The 27310-nt window shown below is 40.9% G+C and overlaps 1 protein-coding gene across 3 annotated transcripts in view; it reads right to left on the bottom strand.

Moving 5' to 3' along the window:
• Window positions 1-8286: 8286 nt before the first annotated feature.
• Window positions 8287-27310, bottom strand: part of GRIPAP1 (GRIP1 associated protein 1) — a 2851684-nt gene continuing 2832660 nt past the window's right edge. For all 3 annotated transcript variants that reach the window (XM_044080007.1, XM_044080009.1, XM_044080008.1), the window contains one exon: window positions 8287-8983. In XM_044080007.1, the coding sequence (XP_043935942.1) occupies window positions 8891-8983 (93 nt within the window). In that variant the 3' untranslated portion in view covers window positions 8287-8890. The remainder of the gene's footprint in view (window positions 8984-27310) is intronic.

The raw sequence follows: 27310 nt of genomic DNA, 5'->3' as shown, positions 1-27310 counted from the left end.
TCACCCTACAATAGTAAGGTTTCTGTTTGGAATTCTCTCTGCTTAACGAATGGAGGCTTGTAGTCCATTTCATATTCAGGGATTTTAATGAGGTCCACTTACCCAAAAGCCATTTCTTCCCTGCAGTTTCATCCCCCAGCAGTTTAAAGAACCTGTTTTTCTGTTAAACATGACTGCCATTACTGTCATTCACACATCCCACACTCCCTAAATCTGTGTATTGTTACACAGCTGTACAAATTGCACCTTTATATACCTCCCACCGATTTAATAATTCCCTATGGTTAAATGGGGAGACCTTTTCCCACTGTTCTACCTGCTGCCCAGACCATTCCTTAAATAATTACTATAATATAAACGGACATCAAGGGAAAAATCTCCAGTTCTTGGATCGGATATTAACATTTTTGAGACAGTAGTATACAGTCTGAATACCTCATGTACTCTAGGTTCATAGGTGTGTACTAGGCTAATGGCCCTGGGGCCTTTAAAAGCCTAGCCACAGGATTACCTTGGCATAGTGCCACCCGACCTTAGTTCCCAGTGCCTCTGTTGAGTAGAGCCACTGGTGTTATCCCCAGGGTGAGTTTTCTGTTTCCCATCCACTCATCAAGATTTCTCTTGAAGAGGTTCAACGAGGTGCTCTGTTTGACATGTATGGGAAGGCTGTTCCATAGCATGGGCAGTCTCTGGGTTATGAACCAGTCCCCCCAGCATGTTCTGTTAACTGTAGTAATGAGGTTGAGTTCTCTGGAGCGTGTGGTGTGGAGTTATTGGGATTTCTTTAGATGTACATTCCTAACAAAGCAGGGTCAGACATGGCTTTGTAAGTCAAGCAGAGATGGACTCTAAGTAGGCGATATGGCACAGAGAATAGTTGGGAGTTTTTTGAGTCTGTTCATATAGGACAAGTGTTTAAGGCCTAGGATCCTATTTGTGAAGTACTTTTGCAGACTCTCCAGTTGTTGCAGGTGTCTAGTGAGGTACATGCCAAATGGGGGATTGTACTTGATGACTGGCCTAATGAGGGAAGAGTACAGGGAGACAATGACCTCTTTCTTCCTGGATGCAAAACCCTTAGTAATGAAATGTGCCACATAGGATGACTTTTTGACCACAGTGGCAATGTGGTGATCAAAAGAGAAGTTGCTGTCAACCTGTGTTCCCAGATCTCTTATAATGCCTTCTGTGTTCAGTGGACTACCATCAATCTGGTAATTCATGGGAAATGGGTTTTTCCCAAAAGGGATGATGACACATTTTTTGGCATTGAGCTAAAGGCCACGGTTCTGACACCAGTAGTTGGTCACAGTGAGGCCATTCTGTAGGATGTCAACATCACTTGGGAAGTTAAAGCTCCCAACTTGCAATCGTTTGTGAACTTTGTCAGCCAGAGTCCTTTCATGGTGGCTTGGACTTCAGAGAAGTAGATACCAAACAGGAGAGGACCCAGGACTGAATCCTGTGAGACTCCACTTGTCACTAATTGGCAGTCTGACTTGGAGTCAGCTACTTTCACATTGTGGGTTCTATCTGTGAGCCAGTTTGTAACCCACCTAGTGATATAGGGGTTGATGCCAAGCTTAGTGACTTTTTCTATGACTCCTGAGTGGGGAATGGTATCAAAAGCCTTGGCCAGATCAAGGTAGGCTGTATGAACCCACCTTGCCTTCATCCACAGTTCTGGTGACTGACTCAAAGAAGTCGACCAAGTTAAGCAGGCATGATCTACCCTTCACAAAACCAAACTGTGTGGGATCCAGAGTGAGATTTCCTATATCCTTGTTTATTAGGTCCATGATGATGCATTCCATAGCTTTGCATATCAGACTCGTCAGGCTAATGGGGCGATAGTTCCCAGGGTCTGTAGTCACTCCTCCTTTGTGGAGAGGGATGACTGTAGCAGTGCACCATTCGGCAGGGACAAAGCCTGAGGTGAGGCTGTGATTGAACAGGGCGCACAGGTGAGGTGCCAGTTCACTCTGTAGTTCATGTAGAATACAACCAGGGATATTGTCAGATCTCACAGAAGCTGTATTCTTGGCCTTGGACAGTGTTGTTTTAACCTGTGCAGCAGTAATACTGGGTGCCTGACAATCTACTGGTATTGTGATTGGTCCTTTGGGGGGGGGGGTAAAGTTGGCACTGAATCTGTCGGCCAGTATACTGGCAATATCTGTTGGCTCGGTACAGGAGGTACCATTGTGCAGTAGCTCTTTTGTCATGGAGATTCTTTACATAACTATAGAAGGCCTTGTGGTTGTCTTTACTATCTACTGCAATTCTGTTTTCATACCTAGCTTTAGAGGATTTGATGAGGGATCTCAACTTTTTGGTGAGGCAGATAAGGGAATTTTTCCAGTCTTGGGACTTCACCTTATTCCGCATCAGTTTCCTCCTCCTGTTGTAGAGTTTGTTTATGGCAGGGTCCACCAGATTGGCTTCCTTTTTTTGGAGAAGAGTGTCTTGGTTCTATTGGGTATGGCGAGATTCATGCATTTGTTTACGTGTTCGTACAGTGCATTGGTGTATGATTCTGCAGTCACGCAACTATTCTCCATTTGCATGGGTGCCGTGAAGTTAGCCACCTCTGTTTTTAAGATCCCAAAGTTAGCTTTGGAGAAGTTTTTGATGGTGGATACCTTTGCTGGGGGATGTGGATTACCAAGGTGATTAGTTTGCGGTCGGATCTAACCATTGGTGTAGAGTAACAGTCGCCCATGTTAGCTACAGAATAATAAGTGAACCAATTAGCTTTGAGCTGTACCAGATTAACTACATCAATCATCCCCTTTATCTGGGAATTTGAGTTGAAGCATCGACCCATGCAATTTATTCTGAAAGATCTCAGACCACTCTGGTACTGACTAGGTTCCAGTTACCCGCTAAGACAATAACACTTCCTCCTGAAAGCTAAAATTTCACTGACATTTTTTTATACCAGGAGCAGGAAGATTTGAGCAATGACTGCTTCAAGAGCATGAAAGACAACCAATTCCTGGGGGACTCCACTGCTGTGCCCCAGTACAATTCTAGGATTGCATTCACTCTAGAATTCCCTCACAGATGTGTTGATTTCTATCAGAATTCTGCTCAGATAGGACATGTTGGCCATTATTAATCCACAAATTTGTGTACCTTTACTTTGGACCATAGTGCCAAGGGTAAAGCCCTGACTGCATCCCAGATGACCTGTACTTGACTAGCGGCACAAGTGGTGGAGGGAATAGGAGGGGGAGGATGGGATTAAGTTGCTAATGCTGGCTTGCCCATTCAAGGGGAAGGGAAGCTACCTACGCTTGTTGCAGTATCTTAAGAGCTTGATGAGCTTTGTGCTGCAAGTTATATATCACGTGGTCAGGAGGTTGGCCATGTGTATAAGCTCACATGCACCTACTGAAGGCAGCCACTGCAGAGATCATGAGGTTGCCATAGGATTGTAGGGGTTAGGACACATGCACAGACAGCACTATGATGCTGCACCAGCATCCTTAATCTCCCCACCAGCCCCACATGTAGGCTGGGTTGAGCCTAGGGAAGGCTAAGGTGGGCCCAGTAGACAGGAGCTGGTGGCAGCAAATGGGAACAAAAAAAGTTCTGTGCAAGCTTCTGGTTACAAGCAATGGTTTATGGAGGAGTAGGAAACTTTATGCCGACAGCTGTGAACATCTTCTCTTCTTGCTTTCTTATGTTTTTGCAGCTCCTGTTTTACTTGTGGCACAGACAAGTATGAGCACTCATATGAGGTGTTAGTGAAATGCACCTTGAAGTTGTTAGCATGACTACAATGCCTGACCCATGCATGACAATGACTAGCAATGCTTAATCTGACAGCACAGCCAAGTTTGCCTCCTGGGCTTCCAACTTGCAATTTAGATTTCTTAACTAGCATCTTTCTCAGTCTCTCTAAAGTTCTCTCTGCCAAGTTACACTGAAAGTGTGTCACATGTGTCAGGTATTTAACAGCTGGTATACAGAAAGTATCTGATGTATACAAGCACTTACCAAGCAGTCTAGTGTCAGATCTTCCTTGTCAGGTGGTGGACCACTCACTGGGCTCTCTTATTAGGACTTTTTCTTCAGGGAAGCAACCATACCAATTGGGTTGGCTAGGGCAGCCTTACTCTAACAGTCAGAGCCACTGGAAGGCTGGAAGATCTTGTCCAGCCAAACTGTACTTGTTCTATCAAGTCCTCAGCATACCAAACAAAACCATATAGTTGTCAGGCTGAACCAATCACGAGGAAGGTGGAATGCATCAGAAAGCAAATTTTTATCATATCTGTTCCTCTGGGAATACTGGGTTAGGTGGACTGATCCCCACTGATGAATTAAGTACAAAATCTCCACAAATCTGGAATCAATAGTGGGGATGTGGGGGAACACCCCTCCTATTCTAGTTCAGTACTTAGAGTAGGCGACTCCAAAGGGTAAGTCAGATATTTATTTTTGTAGCTTCTTTTCCTGGGTACAACATGAGAGGCATTTTTATAGTGTGAAGAAGAGAAACCTGAACAGGACACATCCATCCTATTCTTTGCAGCAACTTTCCATCCCTCTTCCCCTCCAGGGCAGCAAAATGAAGGACATTCTAGGGTGTAGCTGATGCAAACGGCAACTCCAACTGGATATTTACCAACCCTCCCCAAACCCACAGTAACTGAAGATGTGGGTCCTGACACCAAAGATATCTTTGGATGTGATAACCCAGGAGTAGCACTGTTAGTATCAAACTGGTCCAATCCAGTCTTGGCACAGATTAAAGCTCTGATACAGTGATCTTTAAAGCTAAAGTACCTGACGCTAGCAGTCGCTCTGAGGGTATTGCAGCTGAAGTTGGTGCCAACCCACAGTTACTGAAGAGCAGGTCAGTAGTGGCCTTTCACAACCATAAGCTCAAAACTGCAGACACAGGAGCAGAAAGACACAATAGCACTGAAGATAAAGTCAGAGCCAGGGCTGAAGCAGAATTTGAGGACACATCCAACAGCTCCAACACATCAGGTGGCCTTCAACACCCATAAGCTCAAACCTGCAAACACAGGAGCAGAAAGACACAATAGCACTGAAGATAAAGTCGGAGCCAGGACCAAAGCAGAATTTGAGGTCCCATCCAACAGTTCCAACACACCAGATGGTGTGAACAGTTTCAGGGAAGAAGCAGCAGATGAGAAGATGGCGGGAACCTTCTCTTATTTGCCTAGATATGGGGTGTGGGAGGTGAGTGAGAGAAGACCCAGCATTCATTTGTGCCTTGACCAGTGCCTTCATCAGCTTGTCCCAGTTATTATGTAAGAAGGGACTGCAGAGAGACATGGAACAATGTGTTGATACAGCTGAGGATGGTCTGGATTCCAAATATTCAGATAACTCTCAGAAGAAAATCTGCTTACTCTCTTTCTATGAGGTAGGTTCTCAACTACCGTGTCATCTAGCTGAGGCAAACCAAGGAAAAAGACTAAGTAGTACTACTACCCTCTCAACCAAAGCTAACTTTAGGAGAAGAAACATCTGGAAGGGGGGCTTTAAAAGTAGGTGGAATCAGTGTCATCAGCCTTCCTCTTTTCCTTTTTCCTTTAACAATGGAAAATGGGTGACCCTTTCAAAATCAACTTATTCTTCTCTCCTGTAGAGTTCTAGAGCCAAATCTGTCAGACGTCTTTCAATTTGCATCTCAATTCTTTACCTCCAGATACAATGCATGTGGCATAGGTGTCTTATGGGAGGGTTATGCCCATATTTAGTATATTTATGGAAACCTGACATCTTTTCTACATCCAGGAAAACCCTCAGCAAGTTCCCTAATTATCAGGGAAAAAAACATGCAAAACCTTCAGCTACAATGATTCAAAAGTAGCAACAACTCCTCAACAGAATCAATTTATAATGCTGAAATGATTAGAGTATGTCAAGAATAAGATGGCAACCACACAGGAGTGAGGGCAAAACTGACAAACAAATGGTCTTCTTTTTTTAAATGCTATTCACAAAGGTACAGGTTGAAAAGATCTCACCTGACTCTCTCTAGAAATTCAAAAATGACAGAAAAAAATGTCCAAATTGTGAGCCTTGCAGCCCATTTTGATGCTTGCTGAAATGCAGCTAATGAGACCTTGATAGATGGACAGGTGTAGAGCATTGAGAGACCTAAAGGAGGGGTTTATAAGCCTGGGAGAGTTGTAAAAGTGCAGAGCCAGTGCTCCCTGCAAGATACCAGACCTGCTGGTGAAGTTAATGGACCAGATCACATAACAGCCTCACTTCATACCTTAATATCTTTTTCTTTCTTCTCTTTGTTTTTGCGGCAATAACCTGAATTTCTACTTATATGTCCTTATTATAATCAAAACTCTGTCTTCGGTCTTACTAGCAGGGTCATCTAGGCCATCATCTCTCCCTTGAGAATGCTACTGCCTTTGCATCCATGGCTCAGCAGAAAGCCTACCACTTACCACTGCATTTTCTCGGCACACTGTCCTACGGTTTGATGTCGTATATTACTTAAAAGCATGCATCAAGCAGGACATACATGTAGAAGCATAATAAACTCTAAACCAACATAATGACGAACACACTTATTAAATGCTAACAACATCTCAGAAACACATCTATGAAGTGGGATGTGCTAACAAAAGGGTACAAACATATGATGCTGAAAATGCTACTTAGAATGTTGTGTGCTAGATTCAGACATAACAATCACAGGGACAACGATACCACTAAATATTGCTCAGAGGTGTGGTTGAGTTCTCAGATGGCCAAATGTGCCATAGGAATGTCACTTCCTGTAGAAACATGAAAAGTAAGCAAGAAAGAGAAATTCCACCAAAGTACAGCTGCTACCAGGGTTTCCACAGCTGCTTGCGCTGCCGGCAGCAGCATAGAAAAGACAGAAATGCCTAGTCCAACATGTTATGTAGCAGTTACCTGTCCACAGACTGGTCAGTTAGGCAGTTATATGTATGCACAAGAGTTTGAGAGGAAAAAAAAAATACCAAGAAAATTCTACCACCATCACTATGTAGTGAATCATTCCTGATCACTGAAAAGCCATCAGTGCTAAAGGCTTGTGCATCAGATTTAAAGGTTGCAGTACCGCATACTGCTCATGTAACTTCTGCTGTAAATGTACAATGCACAAGTTAAACCTGAGCTCCAGAGACCTGATAATTCTTTGGGGTAAATTCAATAACTGGTTTACACTCATTTCAGAACTTGTGGCCAGTTCTGTGTAATACATTATAACATCCCTTCTGACTCAGCTTGATAAGGAGTTAACACATGAGAAGTGTCGTTCTGCTAAAACAACTGTAGTACACAATCTACATAGTTCAAGCAGAAGACATTCTAGTACCAGGATCCTTCAAACACCCTTTTGTCTGCCAACAAATGCAATCAGTGACTATGCAAAATTCTGGCCATTAAGTAACAGCAGCTCACTTCTGAAATTAAACTGCAAACATCCCCAAATGGTTGAGATGCCCTACTGAAGGATTTGTTGGCTCTCACTAATTAAAAATTCAGATGAACTAAACTTGAAGAAGTTAGTGCAAGTCATACATTACTTTCTACATATATTATGCTGCCTGTTCTATTAACACATAATTAAGGTCCTTAATAACCAATGTCAAGCTAATTTGTCAGACAGCAGAAAATGCAGTGCGCATTCCTATAACTTATTCAAACAAGTGGCACGGTTAGTTGCTGTCTGAGTTTTTTCCAAACCATGTAAGGTATCCCAATCATGCCTCACAGTGGCTAGTGCACTTAAAAACTTGGATGGACAAGGCAGAATTTACCCTGTGTTTAAATCCCCTTTCATAGGGTTCTGTGTAGGTCATTTACAGTCAAAAGGGAACTATAAAATATACTAGTGTAAGGATATACAGTTCAGTATATAACATGCTTCGAGGGGCTACAAATCTGAGCAATACCACTGTAAATTTTTACTGAAACACTTTCAATTACACGATTACTCCTAATTTAGATAAGGACAGAAACATATTGCTTTCCTATACAAACATACAGCCTCAAAAGAACTATGTACAACGGATACAGCAACTTGGCATGCAGTGAAATTATATGAGGTTGCAAGCATTATGCAAAAAGGAAGAAGGGGGTAATGGGGAGAAAGATGGCTGTGTCTGTAATATGCATAAAGGGCAGAAGCAGAAAGTAACAGAGAATTCCAGGCCTGTGACTACCTGATGCATGTCTGCGACAACTACAATGATTAAAATTATGCTTAGCAATGAAAATACAGCAGTGTAAATCCTGCCATCCTGCTGACTGAAAAACTTTTACAGACAAAGAATGTATAATTTATTCATTTTATAACATGGCAAAGGTAGCATCTGGCAAACTGCTGATGATTTTCAGTGTACGAATGCTGACATACATGACTAAACACCAAACCTTTAACATTTCACTGAAATTGATAAAAAAGTTACTGGATCCTAGAAGTCTGTTCAAGTACATCAATACTCTATATACTGGTTGTAGGCTGCAATACATACGAGATGGAGAAAATCTGTGTTCCTGGGTCCTGTAGTGCCAAACAAACCTGCGCCATTATGATATCCTGGCCATGCTAAATTCAAGTAATTGAAGGTTTAAATTCTGTATGCTGTAACAATACAATATACACAGGGACGCAATTAGCAGAAGTCTTCAGCGGATAAAATACATTCAGCAATAAAGCAAAGGAAGAAGGCTATATATCAACGATACATGATGGATGCCCAACGTTTGGCCTTCTCCTTATGAGGTTTCATAGGGTGCTCTTTCCACACTGGATGGAAGCATCACTTTAGTCTGTTACAGTATGATCCAGCTGGAGATAATTATTAACCAGACAGAAATCAGTTGCTATTCCACACTGTTCTTTAATTCAGCTGGTTTCCCCTGGACTTAGATCCTTACTAGGGGAAGAGACGCATTCTTTGCTGAGTCTTACAATTTCCTGAGAAAGTACCTCCAGGTCCTATAGAAAGGAAATACAGAACAATACATCAGTCTTCAATTCTGGTGCAATGCTACTTACCAAGGAAAGAAAACACAAGAGATAAATACAAAACTAAAGACAAATATGGAATCATTTTAAAGATGCAGGATTGAAACCATTCAAGGAGAAGGGCAACAGCCTTACTACTATCATAAAAAGAGAACATTTCCAAATATGAATACTGTGGACATCATGCCTGGAAAAGCAGTAAGTTTCCTGTCATGCCAACACTACTTGTCATGAGGTAGATGACAACTGACAGATCCCAGGTGCCACAAAGGATTGTGCAAAAACGTACGACAACTGCACTGTAAAGAAATGCTAGTAAAATAATATAAGCTTTCAGGCCAAATCTGTACTTTGCCACATATGTCTCTGTCGGAGTGGGTATGTGTATATATGTGGGTATGTGTATATATATGTGTGTGTGTGTGTGTCTATGTATGTATGTATGTATATATATATATATATATATATATATATATATATATATATACACACACATACATACACACGTGTTAAACAATGAATGATTCCCTTTCACTTTAGTAAATATTCATTGGTTCAAGTTTAATGTAGACACATTTCTCTGAATGTCCGTTTCATGGAACATCCATTTTGCCAAAACAGGTAAGTGGGTTTGTCTAACAGATGGCACTCCCATCAGTTGCCCAAGCTGCTAATCGAACCAAGGTCCGATGGGCAGCAGTCAAGGTATTATCCCTCTATGACATCGAAGCAGTGTAAAGTCATCTTTGTGTACTATACGCGAGCACGTGTGTGTGTGTGTGTGTGTGTGTGTGTGTGTGTGTGTGTGTGTATGTATGTATGTATGTATGTATGTGTGTGTGTGTGTGTGTGTGTGTGTGTGTGTGTGTATGTATGTATGTATGTGCATATATATGTGTGTGTGTATGTATGTATGTATGTGCATATATATGTGTGTGTGTGTGTGTGTGTGTGTGTGTGTGTGTGTGTGTGTGTGTGTGCGCGTATGTATATATACAGATTCACTTCAGAAGCTCGAAATACTGAAATCTCGAATTTCAGTATCTTGAGCCCAAGAAGTTGAATCCACAAAACAACGAAAACTGAAAACCGCAAAATTCAAAACCTCGAATACCGGAGGTTTTGAATTTCATGGTTTTACTACACAACACACACACACACACCATCACTCTACTACATGAATGCAGGGGGGCAAGCCCACCTGCACCCCCCCATGTGAGGGGCTGTGCCCCCCACACCCCCTACTTAAATATTCTTACTCCGAGGTCGCACTACATACAAACACACACAAAACACCACCACACAAGCTACTTTCTCTTCGCACACACACATCACATCAACAAAACACACTGACAAACACCACAGCCCTTACCCAAACCCCTTAACAAACACACACACACACACACACACACACACACACACACTTACCTGAATGCAAGACCATAGCGGAACTTTAGAAGTGCGAAATTCAAAACCTCTGGTATTCGAGGTTTTGAATTTCATGCTTCTAAACTTTCGCTATTATGTGGATTCGGCTTCTTGGGCTTGAGATACTGAAATTCGAGATTTCAGTATTTCGAGCTTCTGAAGTGAATCCATATATACACACATATATACATATATATATATATATATATATATATATATATATGTATATATATATATATTAGATGCATATGTGCGTGTGTGTGTGTGTATATTTTATATATGTATATAGAAAAAGCAATTACACAAAAAAAAACACATGACAGTGACCTCAAAGAAAAGAAAAATGTAAAAAAAAAAAAAAAAAAAAAAAAAAAAAATTGACTACCAGGAAAGCTAGTATCCCATGACAGATTGACAACTTTTCTCCCACCAGAAAATCTCAATATGACTAAGACTGACAACTAAATACCAAAAAGAGACAGCCTGTGCCATGATAACGTTAGAGAAAGGGTTCCCTTGCTCCGCCTTACTCATATGTCAACCCTATCAGTACCACTAAACAAAACCACATACACTTCATATATGCCTCTAATGAAGTACAACTCAAGGTCTATCCTTAATCACTAGCCCTTAACTCTAACCCTAAGCTGCAAACAATTGCACATTCACAGCCAGTATTGTAATGTGTTCTCACACACTTTGACATCAGTGCTTCTCTACTAAAAAAATCACTCCAAATCATGCAGGGAATTGCCTATAATGCTGCAAATGCAGAGAGAGGAACAGGTGCTTGGTCTACTGAAGGGATGCCTTCACTGCCTATGCATACCAGGAGAGACACTGCAATACAATACAGAGATCTGCAGCAGGAGTTTTGCTGGATGTCCTATGTTGTGCAAACAGATGGAATGGCAGGTGAACATCTTAGCAGGGCCTTACATACTGGTTGTACCAGCAGTAAAAGGGTACTGTGGAGAGCTAGAGGATGAAAACACAGTAACCATACTACAGCCAAGGCAGAAGCAGGTGCAACTGAAGTATCAGCAAAGCAGCAGCAGCACCTGATCCACATCTATAGGCCTTGACACAGACAGCAAAGAACAAAATGATGCATGCATCTTCACACCCACCCTATGCACAGCAGTACACTGACTGCCCATGCTGTGCATCAGACATCATTATACCTACACAAGTTAGAGAATGGAAAGAGCACAATCATCACCACTTGTACAGGTGGGGGACACAGTGACAGGTGAATGTAAAGTACAGTTGCTCAAGTTCAACTTACTATAACAGCCAATGTTCAAATGATCACTGTTGCAGTAGCCTTAACCATATGGTTATATCCTGCCAAGGATACAACAGCTGGCAAGTTTCCGAAGCTTCAGGGTACCTTCCACACACCAAAACTGTCTGAGCTGAGAAAAAGACAAGTATGGGCACAAAACTCTTCAGGGCAACTCTTGAAAGGGCAAGGCTAAGAACAACAAAAATTAAATGTCTACACCCTGAAATAAAAACACACCAAAAAAACAAGGGGGATGGATGGAGGGAGCAGCTACTGCAGCGGTGATCATTTGAACATCCACTGTTATGGTAAGTTCAGTATACACAACTGTACTATGTTCTTCATATTGATCCCTGCTGCAGTAGACAGCTATATGCGTAGATAACCATACCTAACTATATAAGCGAGGAGGAAGGAGAAGGGTCCTGGAGCCCCTGGAGAATGGACATAGCAAAGCATGATCTAGACTAGAGAAGGAATCTACCTTATAGTTTTTTGTAAAAGTATGTACAGAGGTACAAGTAGCAGCGCCTAGAATATGCCCCTTTCCAAAAAGCCCCCAGAAGAAGCCAAGGTCCTTACAGAGTGGGCCTTGACCCTGCTTGGAATGGATTTACCATATGGAATTAGTCTGTTTTGATACCAGTTTCCCTTCTTCTTCCCTTCACAAGAAATGAACAACTGATCAGATGATATGAAAGATTTAGTTCTTTCAACATAGTATCTGAGCTGTATGTGGATATCCAAGGTATGGAGTATCCTTTCTCCCTCAATTTTAGGTTCGGGAAAGAAAACGGGGAGAAGGTTAGTTTGACAAAGTAAACTCGGATACCACTTTAGGCATAAAAGAAGGATTAGTTCTTAAAGAAACCCTGTCCCTAAGGAAAATGATGTAGGGCTGACTTGCCATAAGAGCTTGCAACCCAGATAACCTTCTTGCAGGGGACAAAGCAATCAATAAGACTGTTTTCCATGTTAAGAACCAGCCAGGTTAGCTGGTGGGCCATCAGCTTTCCTGAAAGCTTCTTTTGCAGAACCCTTTTCAAAAACATTTTAACATGACAATGCACTGTAACAGGAGATCTATGGGTAGACATGCTGAAATGGCCAATACATGAACCTTGATAGAGCGATAAGAAAAGAAACACAAAGGCCAAAAGGATAGCAAGTCATACAAATATTGTAAAACCAAACAACCAGCCCTGAATGGATGCTGGTTATGATGCTGGCACCAACAAGAAAACTTTTTTCCATTTACAAATATATGATTTTCTAGTAGCAGACTTTCTTGTCTCCATTAGTACCTGCTAAAAGTCCTTAGAAGATGGACGCCTAAAGGTAATTAAGACCTTATCATCCAGGCAGTCAACTGAAGTTGATTGGGGTACAGGTGTATCATCTGTAACCTTGATGAATGATCTTCAAAACCCATTTCATAGGTTCATAGGTAGGTACTAGGCTATCGGCCAAGGGCCTACGTAAGCCTAGCCAACAAGGTTCCCTGGCTTACGCCACCCAAGAAAGTTATTTTCCTGTGCCACTGTCGAGCAGAGACACAGATGTGATCCCTGTGGTGTATTTCCTATTTCCCATCCACTCATCAAGATTTTTCTTGGAGTGCTAATGAAGAACTCTGCTTGACATAGATGGGTAGCCTGTTCCAGAGTATGGGAAGTCTCTGGGACAAGAGTCTATCCCTACAGCATGTACTGTTTATTGTGGTGACAAGGTTTAGGTCCCTAGAGCATGTAGCTCAGAGGGATTGGGATTTATTTAGGTGTAGCATGTCCAACAGCTCTGGGTTTGACATAACTTTATATGTTAGGCAGAGATCACCTCGGAGTAGGTGATATGCTACACAGTAAAGCTGGAGTTTTTTGAGGCGGTCAGTGTAGGGCGTTTGTTCGAGGCCAGTAATCCTCTCTGTGAGGTACTTCTGTGGCCTTTCCAGCTGCTGCAGATGTCTTGTGAGGTACATTCCAAAAGGGGCGTTGTACTCTATAATGGGTCTAATAAGTGTCGAGTAGAGGGGAACAATGACCTCTTTTCCTGGATGAGAACCCTTGTATGATGAGGTGTGCCACGTAGAAGGACTTCCTGACTACTGTGGCGATATGACTATCAAAGGAGAGACTACTGTCCACCTGAGTCCCAAGGTCTTTTATCACGCATTCGATATTAAGTAGATCGCTGCCTATGTGGTAGTTCATTGGGTACAGAGTTTTTACCAAAGGGAATGACACTGCACTTTTTGGCACTGAGCTTGAGGCCATGGCTCTGACACCAGGCATCTGTCTCAGCGAGGCCCTTCTGTAGGATGTCTACATCATTTGGGGACTTGACTATGGCTCCTAGTTTGCAGCCATCTGCGAACTTCGTTAGTCAGAGGCCTTCTGTGTTTGCCTATACTTTAGAGAAGTAGATACCAAACAGGAGAGGTCCCAGGATGGAACCCTGTGGTACTCCACTTGTCACTGCTTTGAGGTCAGATTTGGAGTCTGCAACTTTTACAGTGTGGGTTCTGTCAGTGAGCCAGTTGGCAACCCATCTTGTGACGTAGGGATTTATACCTAGTTTAATGAGTTTAGCTATAATTCCAGAATGGGGGATGGTGTTGAAAGCCTTAGCGAGGTCAAGATAGGCTGTGTAAACCACCTTACCCTCATCTACGGCTTTGGTGACTGCCTCAAAGAAGTCGATCAGGTTCAGGAGGCATGATCTGCCTTTCACAAACCCGAACTGGGTGGGATCCAGATTTTGGAGGTTACCAATGTCTTTGTTTATGAGTTTCAAGATGATACATTCCATGGCCTTGCAGACCAGGCTCGTCAGGCTAATAGGTCGATAGTTCCCGGGATCAGTGGTGGCTCCCCCTTTGTGGAGTGAGATAACTGTTGCTGTGTGCCATTCAGTGGGCACAAAGCCTGATGCGAGGCTATTATTGAACATGGTGCTTAAGTGGGGAGCCAGTTCATTCTGAAGTTCGTGTAAAATGCAGCCTGGGATGTTGTCCTGTCCCATGGATGCTGTGTTTTTGGCTTTAGAGAGTGCAGCTTTTACCTGCGTAGTTGTGATTACAGGGACTCTGCATTCCTGTACAGATATGGGCCCTTTAGGGGCTGGGGGGGGGGGGTAAAGTTAGCACCAAACCTATCTGCCAGGATGTTGGCAATATCAGTTGGTTCTGTAATTTTCGTGCCTTTGTGCTGCAACTCAGAGCAGATCTGGGTGTTGCCATCGAGATTCTTGACATAGCTATAGAATGCTTTGTGGTTGTCCTTGGAATTAGTGGTGATTTTGTTTTCGTAGCTAGCTTTGGAGGATCTTATAAGGGATCTCAGCTTCTTACTGAGGCTGACCAGGGAGCTCCTCCACTCATGGGATTTTACTCTCTTTTGCAACTGTTTCTTCCTTCATTTGTACAATTTGTTTATGGCAGGGGACCACCAGATTGGCTTCCTTTTTTTGGAGGATAGCGTCTTGGTTCTGTTTGGGACAGCATGATCCATGCACTCGTGTAAGTGCTTATAGAGTGCATTTGTGTAGGATTCAGCAGTTGTAACTGTATTGTCCATCTGCATGGGTGCCATGAAGTTCACCACTTCTGTCTTAAGAAGCATGAAGTTGGCTTTAGAGAAATGTTTTACTGTGGTTTCCTTAATGGGGGGTGGGGGCGGGATGTGGATATCAAGGGTGATTAGCTTATGGTCAAATCGGACCAACGAGGAGTTGACTTCAGGTGTGGAATACTGGTCATTCATGTTGGTAATGACTAGGTCTAGGATACTGTTGTGCCTGGTGAGGGTGTGGCTAATTTGATCCAGGGCATTGGAGTTTATGAATTCCAGTAAGCGTTGAGCTAAGGATTTGGTACACGAGTAGTTTTCCCAGTTAATGGTGGGGTAGTTGAAGTCGCCCATTATTAGGGTGTTTGGCTGAACCTTAATATTTTCCAGTACATCAAGACAAGGGGAGTGGGAATCCTGGGGCATGGTATGGGATCTGTAGCAAGCTACAATTTGGATTGCAGGTTTGCCCAGAGTTAGTTGCACTTGGATAACCTCGGATGCATTATGCTGAGCAACTAGCCTGGAGGTGTGGATATCCTTAATGAATATGGACACACCTCTGCCTTTGGTGTTTCAGTCCAGGTTACTTGGCTGAAAAGTGTGGTATGAGTTATAGCCTGGTAGTGCATTTGTCTGAAACTATCTTTTGCCAAAGAAAAAAGTGGAGATTCTGACTTTCTGGAAGAAAAAAAATGGGTTGCCAGGGTGGAAGGTGGAAACAAAGTCTCTTAAATAGTCATTCTGACTTACTAGACTGTCCTTGGTTTTGGGAATTTCCAGAAATCTTATTGGAACCCCATGCCATTTCTTTTTAAACATCTGTTTACCTGTATTTTGTTGAGACTATTCGTTTCTTACCAAAATTAGATGAGGAATAAGATAATCCCCTGGAAAACATGGAAAAGGAGGGTTGAAACATCTCAGACATCCTCTTTATTAGCTCTTTTTATCACACATTTTGATCACATCTGCAGCAGAGAGGCCAAATCTAATTTTTATCATCATCTGGGACATTCTGAGAATGCAGCCATACAAACTTCCTCAAAACAGTGGCAGTGCCCAGCTGGCTAGAAGAAGTATCAATGGAGTCATATATATATATATATATATATATATATATATATATATATATATATACACACACACACACACACACACACACTATATACAATGAATAACGACTGGACTCACAAGAAGAAAATGCAGATAAAGCATTCCTCATAATTTCACAATTAGTCAGCACAAACATTAACATAAGAGTCTGACAGTTCAAAATTCTTAAAATCAAAGTTGCAGAAACAACTTTTTCCCACACACATCAATAATCTTGCTATCCCTATCAGAATGAGTAGGATTGGAACTGACTTAAGGGTTTATCAGCATACAGACTAAAGCAACAGGTACTGGATCAAGTATGGTAAAAATACATAAATCCTTCAAAAGACAGAGGATCTTTATACATCCTAACTGCCTTTTTAGGGGCAGCTGGCAGACTGTCAGGAAAAGTGCAGGCAGTTAACACACACATCCTCCAAAGCTGGCAGGTCTGGAGGAATATGTGCAGTTTCTAAACATTCCTTCTGTAACAGCTCATAGTATTTTCTGGGGGGCTGTGAAACCTCAGTGTTCTTCCACTGAAAACACTGGCACATTCTACAAATATTCTCTTACAAAGACAACTCCCCACAGGGAGAATCAGAAACTGTGCTCTCCTCTGAATCTGAATAAGAAATCAGAGGAGAAAACCCTGCATTTGTCCCTTCAGCCTCCTTTTCAGATTCAGAATCTTGAATCTCTTCACGAAATGAGATATCCCTTTCTTTTATCAGAAACTACTGTTTAAGAAGGATTGATAGCTTGAATTAATGCCTGAACCATACCCAGTAACCTACTCCTGTCTACAGAAGTTTGAGGAGGAGTAGATACATGCTTAGTTTTCTGTTATTTTTTTTTTACAAGAAAAATGGGACCAACAGTGCTATTATTGGCAGCAGCAGCTTCACCAGGAACAGGCACAGCATTCTAACAAAACAGGGAATGCTTCCTTCTTCCTTCTCCCAGGACTGACAAGAACCGCTCTCCCTAGCCCACTGAGGGGACCCAAACAGCTGCAGAGAATGTGGCTTACCCCCGGTCCATAGAGGCTGTAGGTGCCACACTAGAGGAATCCAGGGTAAAAGATAAGGGGTATGACTTACAACTAATGGCCACAGCAAAGTCACCCACCTGTGGCTTAGGCAAATTGCTAGCCTGCTGTAATAGCACAGGCTGTTTTCTTAACTTTTTCTTTTTGTGTCTAGGAGGAGGACAAACGGATCGTCCCACGATCAAGCTGAAAATGGTACCTCTTTCAATGGGAAAACAAGAAACAAATGTCAGTAAAAATAAAAGTCTTTAAAAGTCATATTTTTCACAGACAAATTCAGTAAAATGTACTTTAATACACTTTGCTGACCCCACAAAGGAAAATAAACAATTTCTCCACAGAAAAAATGGCTTTCAGTTACTTTAAATGACTCAAATTGACAGAAAAAAAGGAGTGCTCCCATTTAAAATTAATGTACAGTCTTATGACAGTCTCCTACCTTTAAAATTTCTTTTCAGAAGAGGAACGCGTTAATGATAAACAAAAATAGTGAATGGAAGGTTCCCCCAAAGGGAACTTATCAGCCCAGCAAAAGAACAACACAAACCAACCGTCGATGACTGAAGGCATCAGAGGAGCATACTCTTTGTGGCAGTAAAGTTCTGAAGGGATTTGTGCCCAAACTTGTCTTTTAGTCAGCTCTGCTTAAGCTGCCAGACAGTTTGGGTGAGTGGAAATGGCCCTGACACTTTGCAAGCTGGACATCTGTTATATCCTTGGCAGGATATAACCCCATGCAGCTAAGGCTACACAGTAGTGATCAATATGACGAATATTTATTTGACTTCTGACACTGAAATAAAGCTGTATATAAACACACTATGGATGAAATGTGGCAATCCCACGGAGCTTAGTTTTGAACACACAGGAAATCAACTGCTGTGATATACAGAGAAAGTTTGCTCGTTTATTTACTTCTATAGTACTGACATCTTTGGCTTTAAAATCTCAACAATTCAGGACTGCCTAGATGTGTTGCAATTTTTCATAAGGGAGTGAGCAGATTTACAGTACTACATCGGTCTCCATGGATGGAATATAATCTACTTTGTTTCATGCTAGCCTACAAGGGCAAACAAGAAAGTACAATAAAAGGTGATACAGTGGCAAGACATATGATTCTACCAGTCTTGGTAGTGGCACACCAACTAGGAATTCAGTTATTTAACAAGATCAACAGCAGCATCCCATGGCACAGATGGATTAAGCCCTTACTGCACACCCCAGATGACCTGTGTTGATTAGCACAGTGGGAGCTGGAGTATTTGGGCAGAGGGGTATGGAGTAAATGACTGACACTGGCTTGCCCCTCCTGAAAGTGAAGAAGTTTCGCTCACTGCACTTGTGAAAGGATGAAAGGGCATCACTGTCAGCATGTACAGCCTTGTGCACCTGCGCTATAAATGGCGCAACCCCTTGGCTGAGTGGTTGCACATGTGGAAGCCTACATACACCCTCCTCAAGTAAGCTACAGTAGAGCTCGCAGGCTGCTAAGGAAGTGGGGATTGTGCAGTCTTGTAGGATATGCAGACTGGCAAGCTCCTTAACTCCTGATTCTTAGCTCCATTGAATAAATGAGCTTGAGAACTCTCACTCTGATGGAGGAATGCATGGATCAGTCAATCCTGTGGACCCTCCCACCAAAACAATAGAAAAAAAATGAGTTATAAACATATTCACTTTCTTACTGATTCTGATGAACCTCTTAGTTTATCTGTAATATGACAATATACATCACACTACAATACACAACAAAACTGAATTAACTGTTTTGGGAATACCAGCAACAAAATCTATAAACACTAATTCTGAACTCATTTACTTTTCCTATCAATCTCATCATCTCTGATGCTTAGTATTTGTTCCCTCACAGTATCCACAACAAAATGACTGAAAGGCAGTCAGAAATTTACCACTTTCGCTTCTCAAAACTCACTTTCCATGTTACACTACATATTTCAGATAAAGATGATATTTTCCATCCAGCTTTTTGCAAAGCTTCTGTTCTTTCAGATGTTAAATGCTTCCATTTCTTACCTTAATCAGCAATTCATATTTTACTTATCGTAGTTCTTTAAGCTGCAAAAGGAGAACTCTACATAAAAATCTGATAAAACATATTTGTACTATTTCACATGATGATAGGAAATCAAATTCAAATGTAAATCTAACAACAATAAGCTTTACTGCCTCACGTCAGCCAGTCTCCTCTTGCAGTTGCTGCAGAGTAATAGCACAGCATCATAAATTGATTCACTCTGAAATGACAAAAAGCCTTGTTGAGGTTCCCATGAGCATCACCATTAAATTTCAATTTCTCCTCACCAGCCTCATTGCCTTCCTCTCTGCCAGAAACAATTCATCTCCAATGGCATGTGCACAGCATCAAACACACATGTATACTGTCTCTGCTCAGATCACTTTTAGCAGAAGCTAAACAGCTCTCCAATCTAGCAAGCCAGGGTGCTCCATCAGCCGCCAAGGAAATAAGCTGTCTGCCAGGCTGTAGCCAAGGGACTTGGGGGGTAGAACACTTTATCATTCTGACAGCGGCACATCTGAGTACCCCACCACTTTAATAAGGCGGACGGGCATGAAATCAAAGCTGTTATGCCCTAATTATAATGAATGGGCAGTATACAGGTGATCTGCACCTGAGTAGTGGCTCTCCTGGACTCCTGTCCATTTATCAAACATCAAAGCTAGATGCAGAGGTAATTCAAAGCTAGATGCAGACGTACTTTAGCCCCTCTGCTTCTTTGCAACATTGAAATAAAAGGCATCTACTCAAAAAATGCACATTCACTGAGAACATGGACAGAAAATAATAAAAGTTACTTAGATGCAAACCAGTTTTTACTTGTTTTGTTTTAGTACATCCATGCATGGGGATGTATATTTACCGATTTTTTTAAAGGGTGGGAAGTACATTTTTTGACTTGTTTTCCCTTATTTTGTTCAATTACTTCCATATTACTAAGGAAACATTTATGTAGACAGACTGTGTTTTTCTCAGCATTCTCTACTTAAATGTCTCCTTGATTCAGAGTTCTGCTACATGTCATAAGCAGGCAAATATTAATGGCCACATACATTTCCACTTGGGCTGTGAGTGACTTGTAACAACTAATTCACGCAGGGATTAATCAACACAGCATATATGCTCATAAATGCAAATTACTGTTACATCAAAGCAAAACAGTCAGTTGTGCCCTATTCCATCTTACAAAATGTAGCAAGCCTAAAGCTGACACAGTATTTATGATTACAATTCATTTATCATTCCCTATACAACTGCTCCTACCCACTTGGACAGCAAATCAACTAACTAGGATACATCAGTATTGTACATATTCTGTTATTTGTAATAAGTTGTTCTATATATAGTTGTAAGGGTCTATGTTATAATATCAAACTGCCATATTATCAAATGTCAGAATACTGAAGCGACATGCATTGACGAAACGCAGGCAACACAAAACATTTTCTTTTTGCACTCCCCACATCCCCTAAAGATTTTATATATATATATATATATATATATATATATATATATATATATATATATATATATGTATGTATGTATGTATGTATCTTGGGGAAAGGGCAAACACCCAATCCCAAGAAATACCAGCATTTCAATGAAAAGACAGTTTGATGTTAATAGCTTTGATATTCTTCATTTTGATAATATAGCAGTTTGACATTACAACAGGGATCCATAACTGATGTTCTCTGTAGCTCTTGTTCATTGAATTTGCTTTCTGCTGAGGATATTTCACCCTGTGCTTGATTTGTATCTGTGCTTATGTCTGTCCATCTTGCTTTTTGTACTTCATTCCTGGGCTGAGAATGGAATTGATGAGTACTGGTCAGACCTCTACCCAAGTAAACAAACTGAATGAATGAGTGAACGACCAAATAAACAGATTAATATCTTTGGAGAATATGGATGAAATTAATTTTTGTTACTCTAAAAAGTGAATGCATTAGTTATATCAGTAATCGTTTAAACTCTCAGAAATAATGCCTATGGGTATAATTCAATGACATTCTCTCCACCCATTTAATTAGCCAGCTCAGTTTGGCCCATTAGTCCAACGGAGAGAATCTCTGATTCAGAGACTCAGTATAGCCACATAGAAAAACACCTTACTCCTCTTTACCACTATCAGCATATCTACCCCTCCCCTCAACCTCCTCTGACTATCCTACCACACTACAACATTTATTTAACCCTACCCAACAATTGTATTTTAACCTACCTATCAACTTTACACAACCTTTTACCCTACTATTACAAATGGCCTACTCACATAAACCTATCCTCAAAAAATCTCTTCTCTTTTCTTCTTTGTTAATATTTCTAACCTTAACTTATACCCTCACCTCCTATGAACACTACACTCTGGTATATAAGTTGTCCCACCTGCAAACACTACCAACTACACATCCCAACTCCTTCTCTCACAGCAACATTACCTCTACTTCAGCTTATCTGCTTCCTAGGTTCCATAGATATAACCACGTTACTTACTTCCCCAACAAGATTAGCCTACCCAAGCACTATAAAACTATAAAACTTTCAGTGAAACAATCCACAAACATTCTAATAGATGGGGACATTCATCCTAACCCTGGCCCAATTCCACTAACCGACAATCTACAAAAACAATCATTCAATGATACTTCCTCCTCTATAAGATCAGGTAACTCTCTCAAAATAGCTCAACTTAATATCCTCCTCTATAAGATCAGGTAACTCCCTCAAAATAGCTCAACTTAATATCCGAGCATTAACAACAAAATTAGTCAACTGCATGCTCTCTTACAAGCACATGCATTTGATTTATTTATTTATGTATTTATTTATTTAAATTTGTTGACCGGGAGTGTCAGACTGGACGTAGGTCCATTTTCAGCAGAGGCCCGGGGAGAAAAGCTTCACAGTAAAATAAACAGACAGTAGTTACATTGGATTACATAGCGATTAACAATTTAACATAGCAATTACTTACAACATATTTACAGATGAAGAACAAAGTACATCAGTAGACAACTAGAATCTTTATCTGTGAAGTACATAACAGACATTAACAAATGTTACAGTGAGAAGTTCCTGCTGTATAATAAGTACTAGGCTTATGAGCATCTGAGCTTGCTATAATCAAAGTAGTTAGTGGAGTGGAAAGAAAGGTAGTGGTTGGATGGGGTGGATGATATTAGAGTGGGAGTTGCAAGGGCATTGATATTCTTTGCCTTACAGAAACTTGGCTGAAACCTTCTACTCATGACCTAGAAATAACCCCACCTGGATACAATATCCTAAGATGCGACTGTACATCAAAAAATGGTGGGGGTGTAGCCATCTTGTTTAAATCTGAACTTCTTGTTTCATCCTATGATGTGTTACTACCCTCAAATACCAATGCTGAAACCTTTACTGTCAAACTCCAAATTAATAGCTCTAAGTCTATCTATATAATCTGCTCTTACATCCCTCCAGGAAATAATATTAGCACTCTTGAAAACATTCTCAGTAGCCTTTCCACCCACCTACCTCAAGAAACTATAATATTAGGCGACTTTAATATAGACTGGACTACATGTAATTCCCCCAACCCTAACACCCACATTAATCTATCTGGTTTCACTCAAATAATAAACTCCCCCACTAGAATCCATAAACCTAGTAATAAAGAAATTACTCTTGACTGGATCCTTATAAACAGTCACCCTGTAACTTACAAAACAGGAACTTTCCCAGATGACATTAGTGATCACTTTCTAAACTACATAATAAAACAAAAGAAATACAGCCCTAATAATAACAATTATTTTACCTACAGTTCGAAAAAACACTTCAAAGCAGAAAACTTTCAAAATGAGCTAAAAGCCTGTAACTGGTCAACTCTAAAGCAACTTAGTCTGGATGAAGCAGTCTCTTACTTTAGTTCTACATTCCTTCAAATTCTAAACAGCCATGGCCCCTTCTGCTCCTCCAGAGTTAGGATCAAAATAGCCCCTCGGCTCACAAAACAAACCAGAGAAAAAATGTTCCTACGGAACAAAATATGGGCAAAATGGAGAGCCTCAAAGCTCTGCAGACCACCTATATTTTAAACAGTTAAGAAATGCTATCAAAAAGGACATAATCTTAGACAAAAAAACTACTATTCCCACCTTCAACAATCACACTCTAAAAACCCTCAAAAGTTTTGGTCAGGCATTAATAAACTTCTCAAACAGGCTAGAACTCCATCCCCCTGCTCTATTCCCCATAATAATCCTCTGCAAATAGCTAATGCTTTTAACAATTACTTCCTTGAAGCTATTCAAACTCTAACAAAAACACTAGCACCCATTACCCTCCCCCCTTCACAATATACAAACAGTTCACTTCCCTCCTTACAGATACAACCTGTGCCAACATCCTTTATCTGCAAACTCCTTCAAAAACTCAAACCTTGCACCCCCTCTGCTGACTGCCTACCAGCAGAATACCTTCAAATAGCTGCTAAAGCCATAGCTTACCCCCATATCCATACTTATAAACAGAACAATCACAGAAGGTTACATACCTTCCATATGGAAAGTCTCCCATATAATCCCCTTGCACAAAGGAGGTAAATCCACTGATATCTCCAAATACCGACCAATTGTTCTACTCTCTCCATTAGCCAAAATAATGGAAAAATGTATTCATCATCAACTACTTCAGCACCTTCTCCACAATAACTTACTTGCTAACTGTCAACACGGCTTTAGGCCCTTTCATAGCACTACTACTGCCCTGCTAACTTTTACTGACTATGTAAATAGGAATCGAAACAATAACTCTCTCTCATCTGCTCTATTTATTGACCTATCAAAAGCCTTTGATATGGTCAATCATAACTTACTTATCAATATGCTAAAAGCCCAATCTCTTGCCCCACAAGCAATTATTTGGTTTAAATCCTATCTAGAAAATAGACAGCAAGCAGTACTCTGGGACAATAATCTGTCCACACCCCTCCCTGTGAACACTGGTGTCCCTCAAGGCTCTATCCTATGCCCTCTTCTTTTTCCATTTTTATTAATGATCTCCATACTGCTTTTCCACAAACCACCTGTATTCAATACTCTGATGACTCTACTCTAATCTGTACTGCTAAGTCTTCTTCCTCTCTCCAGACCCTTACTCAAACTGTATTTAACTGCGTTGAAAAGTGGTTCACCCATCGTTGCCTCCTCCTTAACCCCAAAAAAACGAAACTATTACTCTTTACTCCCACCCAAAAATCTCCACAGATCCACTTCACTATTACCTCTGATAATGGAACTTGTATTTTCCCTGATTCTACTGCTCATCTCCTTGGCATAACCATTGATCATAACCTCAGCTTTGATGACCATATCAACAACACTATAAAAACTGTCAATAAAAAACTAGGCTCCCTGTATAGAATCAAACCCTTCCTTACACCACTAGCGAGAAACTCCATTGCCCAGACTCATCTTACTTCTACCCTATTCTATGCGTCTACCATATATACCAATCTATCAAAGCATAATCTTACCAAACTTGAAACTAGCTATAATAATATAGCCAGATTTGCCACTGGCTCCCCCTTATAGAACCCACCACTGTCTCAATCTTTGACAACTCAGATGGTTAGAACTACAAAACCAACTTCAATACAATCAACTTGTGATTACACAAAAAATCCTGCACCACCCTACTAATACTCCTATCCTCTCTAATCTGATCTCCCCATATAAAAATCTTACTACATTACGCTCAGCTAATAAGCTTCTAATTGCCAATAATAAATCTAATAACAAAGCTGGAGACTCACTCTTTTCTAATGTTGTGGGTAGATCCTGGAACAAGCTTCCTAGAACACTCACTTCTCTCTCATCTACACCACTCTAAGAAACAGCTCAAAGATCACCTAAAAGTACATTGGCTTTGTCCCTGCTTGAAGCCTGACTGAATCATACTCATCGTCTTACTTCTCCTCCCCCTTTTCCCCGCCTCCTGGGCTAGTGCCTGCCTACATTTCTTGAATAATTATTAGCTAACCCTTTCTACTACTTGTATTTTCCTGCCTGTTCTCTTGCTCCTTCTTTGACTTAGTGATTGCTAATTTTCAAATGAATGTTAATGTTCAAATTACAATATAAACTGTTGCTTGATTGTACCTGAAATCTACTAAAGAGTTAGGACTTGATTGTTTCTCAAACCTATGCTAAAGTCTCTGTACATTGTTCATACAAATATCTTTTATTTTTTTCTAATCATATCTTGCTATGTAATTGAAGCTAGTCATTTTTTTAAGTATTGTATGCTGCAATTTACTCATGCTTGGAGCTTTTCTCCCTGGGCCTCTACTGAAAATGGATATGTATCCAGCTAGACTAGCCCGGTCAACAAATATAAAATAAATAAATAAAATTATTAGGTGCTGTTAACATATCTCCATGTAGAACACAGCACTGTCAAAACTAACAGATTTAGTGTTCTCCCTAGCAGTCCCATACTCTGTTTAGGTGTAGACACCCACCATATGCAAGCACTCACACTCACACACACACACACACACACACACACACACACACACACACACACACATCCAAACATACACAAACAAGCCTCCCATGAATACGCCAGTCTCAGAAACATTCATCCACACCCCAGTATGTGCACCCAAAGGTGCACACACACACACACAGACTCTACATCCCCTACCTAACTCCTGTAGTGCAACCATGCAGGCAGATATAGGCACAAATATTTATTCATTCAGCCACATTCATGCCCCTACACATGCGTACATACACATCTATACACAAAGTGCATGCGTACATGCACACGTACACACACAAAATCTGCATCTTCTACCTAACTCCTGTAGTGCAACCACGCAGGGAGATATAGGCACATATATTCACACATTCATGCCCCTACACACACGTACAGATACACAAAGTGTGTGCGCGTGCCCGCACACGCACAAAATTGGCTTCATTACATTTAACCTTTACCATGAATGAAAAGGTGAGTGCAATCAAAAGATAGTGTTTACTTTTTCTTCATAGAGTAAAATTTCTTTTGGCCAAGATAATCAGAAGCCACAGACATTTCTGAAGAACTGCATAAGACTAATTAGCATTAGCCACTCTCCAGAACTACTGCATTAATACGTGGCTTCAGCCATGAAACCTCCCTTTGTGCTACAGCCCCACAAAGGGAAAAACACAGAAGTATTAAGGCCTGTCATGATGTGGGAAACCTACAATATAAGGATTGTGCATCTGGGTAAGCCTTTCTGAATTCCAGGGATGGTCCGCATGTGTGCTTGCTTGAAACAAATGTGGTCACTGAAGCAGAAAACAAAAAAGGGGCAACACTGACTTATATAAATCTGTATCATCCAATTTAGTGTGCTGCTTTTCAATTGCTATTACTAGTGCGGTACTCTAGGTATTGACCAATTTGTTTTTAAATATGGACATTGAGCTGCAGATTTTACTTATGAAGGATTTGCTAGACTGGTGTGCACAGAATGTAGACTATCTGGCAGCTTTTTAATAACCATATTCATGTGTAACATGTCAAAAAATGCTGTTATGTTTCATCCAAGTTCAGACAGCTTTTCCTCACACATTACAGTGATACTGCACCCACACCAAGTTCTGCATAAATGAAGACTGCAGCACAGTGCTCACAACTACTTCCAATATACTGGGAAATGTTACCTGCTTCATTTGGCTGCAGACAGCAACTTCTGAACTTGAGACAGTCAGTGATGTGTACAGCCTGAATTAACACATCTAAAACAGGGTTCTGCAGCAAGAAAGATTCACAGGACATTACAAAT

This window comes from Protopterus annectens, chromosome 8.part0 (genome assembly GCF_019279795.1).
Source record: "Protopterus annectens isolate FY-2018-M chromosome 8.part0, PAN1.0, whole genome shotgun sequence".
In the NCBI taxonomy this organism is placed as follows: domain Eukaryota; kingdom Metazoa; phylum Chordata; order Ceratodontiformes; family Protopteridae; genus Protopterus; species Protopterus annectens.
Note: the sequence above shows the minus strand (reverse complement) of the source record. Positions and strands in the feature narration are given on the sequence as shown.